Source organism: Poecilia latipinna, unplaced genomic scaffold (genome assembly GCF_001443285.1).
Source record: "Poecilia latipinna isolate Pla-1442-1.1 unplaced genomic scaffold, P_latipinna-1.0 Scaffold3080, whole genome shotgun sequence".
Classification (NCBI taxonomy): Eukaryota; Metazoa; Chordata; class Actinopteri; order Cyprinodontiformes; family Poeciliidae; genus Poecilia; species Poecilia latipinna.
Genome location: NW_015115696.1, coordinates 59,584 through 62,196, shown reverse-complemented (window position 1 = coordinate 62,196; position 2,613 = coordinate 59,584). Strand labels below are relative to the sequence as shown.

The 2,613-nt window shown below is 44.8% G+C and overlaps 1 protein-coding gene and 1 long non-coding RNA gene across 3 annotated transcripts in view; both read right to left on the bottom strand.

Moving 5' to 3' along the window:
• Positions 1–150, bottom strand: part of LOC106940067 (uncharacterized) — a 4,088-nt gene extending 3,938 nt beyond the window's left edge. The window contains exon 1 of the long non-coding RNA XR_001422990.1: positions 16–150. This is a non-coding gene — a long non-coding RNA (uncharacterized LOC106940067). The remainder of the gene's footprint in view (positions 1–15) is intronic.
• A 146-nt stretch (positions 151–296) lies between these two features.
• Positions 297–2,574, bottom strand: pcsk1nl (proprotein convertase subtilisin/kexin type 1 inhibitor, like). 2 transcript variants are annotated; one of them, XM_015022690.1, is made up of 3 exons: positions 1,963–2,574; positions 1,797–1,889; positions 297–690 (listed from the first exon to the last, which is right to left on the bottom strand). In XM_015022690.1, exons 1-3 carry the CDS (start codon positions 2,271–2,273, stop codon positions 303–305), a joined length of 792 nt encoding a protein of 263 aa, XP_014878176.1. In that variant the 5' UTR covers positions 2,274–2,574; the 3' UTR covers positions 297–302. The 2 variants fall into 2 exon arrangements, with proteins under 2 accessions (XP_014878176.1, XP_014878177.1); XM_015022691.1 differs by having other exon boundaries at positions 1,797–1,894; positions 1,983–2,571.
• Positions 2,575–2,613: the final 39 nt, after the last annotated feature.

Genomic DNA, 2,613 nt, shown 5'->3' with positions numbered 1-2,613 from the left:
CCTAACAGAGGGAACCTGTCAACTACTCTCGTTGTTTTTCCGCCTAGAAACTCATGGAATCCGAGTGCAAATAGAACGCATCATCACTGCGTACCAGCCGAGGCTCATGGGTAATGTAGTGTTGAGACATGTTAGATCAGAAGTTTGGTTCTTCTTGAAAATTCTTCCTGATTTCTCCTGGTTTATACAACAAACATTTGATCCGCTCAGATTACACAAGCAGCAAAACCAAAGAAACAATACGAACAATAAAAATGTGAGACACGACTCGAACTATCTTCCTCCTCCTCCTCTTCCTCCTCTCACTCCCTCAGGTAATCCAGAATCTGATCCATCAACATCTGGGGGTCGTAGTTCAGCGCAGCTCTCCTGCGGCGCCTACGACTCCCGTGGTTTACTTCCTCTAGGTCAGCGGTTGCCATGGTATCGATGCGTTTCATCCTTTGCAGCCCGGGTCCTCGTGGGCGGAGCTTTTCTTCCTCTTCCTCTTCGTCGTCCAGCCTCTTTACTCTGAGGAGGGGCGGCTCGTTGCTAGGCGACTGGCCGTCCAGGGAGCGGCGGGTTCGTCTGTGGGTGGGGCTAACGGGTTCGGCCATGGCGGACAAGTCCCTCTTTGCTCTGCGCCCTGATGACATCATCACCTGGGCGTTGTTAGGGCCGACACTAGACAGTATCTTAGCAACCATCCGCCTGCGAAGGAAAATCACAGAAATCTGTTTTTCAACATTTCACAAATAAACCTTTACAGAAATGAAATAAAAACATTTTTTAAATTATTGTTTTGAATCCTTTTTGTTTGAAAAACATTCCAGAAATGTTAAGGTTTTAAAGTGAACAAAAGAAGGTTTGACACAATAACACATCGCTTACTAAAGATTCAGCTAGCTAAGAGCTAAATGTTTAGTTTGGTGCTAGTTAGACATTTTGTAGTTGGCAAACTAAATATTTGTGAACAAACTAAATGTTTCCTGACTATGTGCAGCTGCAACTACAGATTTAGCTCTGAGCTAATTCAATGTTGTGTTTGTAGCTACATATTTAGCTTGCTAATTAAATATTTACTTTTTAGAAAAAAGAACCAAATTTTTTCTCTTAGGCTAATTAAACCAAATTATTGCTGCTAATTTTTGATTGTTAGATGATGTCAGAACACAGCAAATTCAAAAGTGTTAAATGTTTTGGTGTTAGTAGACTTTGTGCAAAAGCAGAGTTAATAGAGTCGCATTCTGTTTCTGTAACTCTGGGGTGTATATTATTATTAGTTAAAATCCAGTGTTAAAACAAAGTGTTTCCTATCAAATCTAGAGGTGTTAAAATAGAATCTGTAACTCTTGACCTCTGAACTCTACGGAGCCCCCCAGGGGACATGGGGATTTTTTTTCTTTTGCGTTCCCTCGCATTACTGTTTAAACTTTACCTTTAATAACATAAAGTTNGTACAGAGAACTTAACCTCTAGTGGGACTTTCACCTTAAACAGATCAGATAGATGCCTAATGACATCCTTCCAAAACTTCTGGATTTTAAGACATTCCCCCAGACAATGGAGAGAAGTCCATCACGGGTTACTTGTGACGACTTTCGCCTGCAGTTTGTCTGTGAACCAGAGGAAATGTGTCTAATTTGTAAACGGTGCTTCTGTTGATTCTTACAAGCTTGTGAAGGTTTGGTACAATGACGGTTGAGGTTCTCCAAACACTGTTGGCAGTCGCTGTACCCACAGTCACACTGGTTTGCTCCACTGCAGATTTTAGACACCAGTTTAGTTTTGAGCGTCAGTCAGGTGTGTGGTCCTACCTGAGGGCGTCCTGGTCTCGGCTCGGTGCGGCTGAGGTCCGTCCGGACTCTCTGGTTCTCTGCAGCAGACTCTGGACCAGCCGGGGATCCATCCTGACAAACATCCACCCGTCCCGTTAACGTCTACACTCTCCTCTTCCTCAGACAGCCGCTCTGACTCACTCACCTGTCCAGCAGCGCCTGAGTCAGCTGCGGCTCCACCAGGTCCCACCAGGGGGCGCCGGGGCGCCCCATGCTCATGCCCCGCCCCGTCTCATCGTAGTCTGCAGCATCAGCGGTCTGGAAGTCCCCTGGAGGCCTCTGCTCCTCCTCCTCGTCTTCCTCCTCCTCCATCACCTCCACGTCTCCGGGGCCGACCAATCCCGCGCTCTCTGCCTCGCTCAGGAGGCGGAGCAAAGCAGCCAGGTAAGCTGTGGGAGAACATGATTGGCTCTGGAGCTTATTCTGAATAAAATGGGACATCGGAGGTTCCTGCATCCTGTTGGCTAAAGATTTTAGAGCTTTTCATGAAAACAAGAGAATAAAATGAATAAAAACTTAAAAGTTGCGAGTTTTAAATGTTTTATGAAATATAATTGAGCTGTTTTAAAGGTGTAAACACTGTATCTGTTAAAACTGCTTAGTAAGAGGAAATCAGCAGCTGTAAATGATTAATAATTGTAATTGTAGGAGCAGATTATGCATTTTCTGTATTCTAAATGGTTTGGGTCACATGATCTGTCAGCTGTCTATTTAGGTAGCATGCGGTGTTGATGAGGACAGGTGTGTTCCACCCGAAAGGGGGAAACAATTTTTGACCGCAACGCAACGCAATATT

What these genes read in the sequence shown, in the direction of transcription:
- pcsk1nl (XM_015022690.1), bottom strand. Translation starts at nt 2,273, where the DNA reads ATGCAGGAACCTCCGATGTCCCATTTTATTCAGAATAAGCTCCAGAGC. An exon ending in ACTCAGGCGCTGCTGGACAG is followed by an intron (nt 1,890 to 1,962) that starts GTGAGTGAGTCA and finishes GATGTTTGTCAG; the next exon opens with GATGGATCCCCGGCTGGTCC. An exon ending in CGAGACCAGGACGCCCTCAG is followed by an intron (nt 691 to 1,796) that starts GTAGGACCACAC and finishes TTTCCTTCGCAG; the next exon opens with GCGGATGGTTGCTAAGATAC.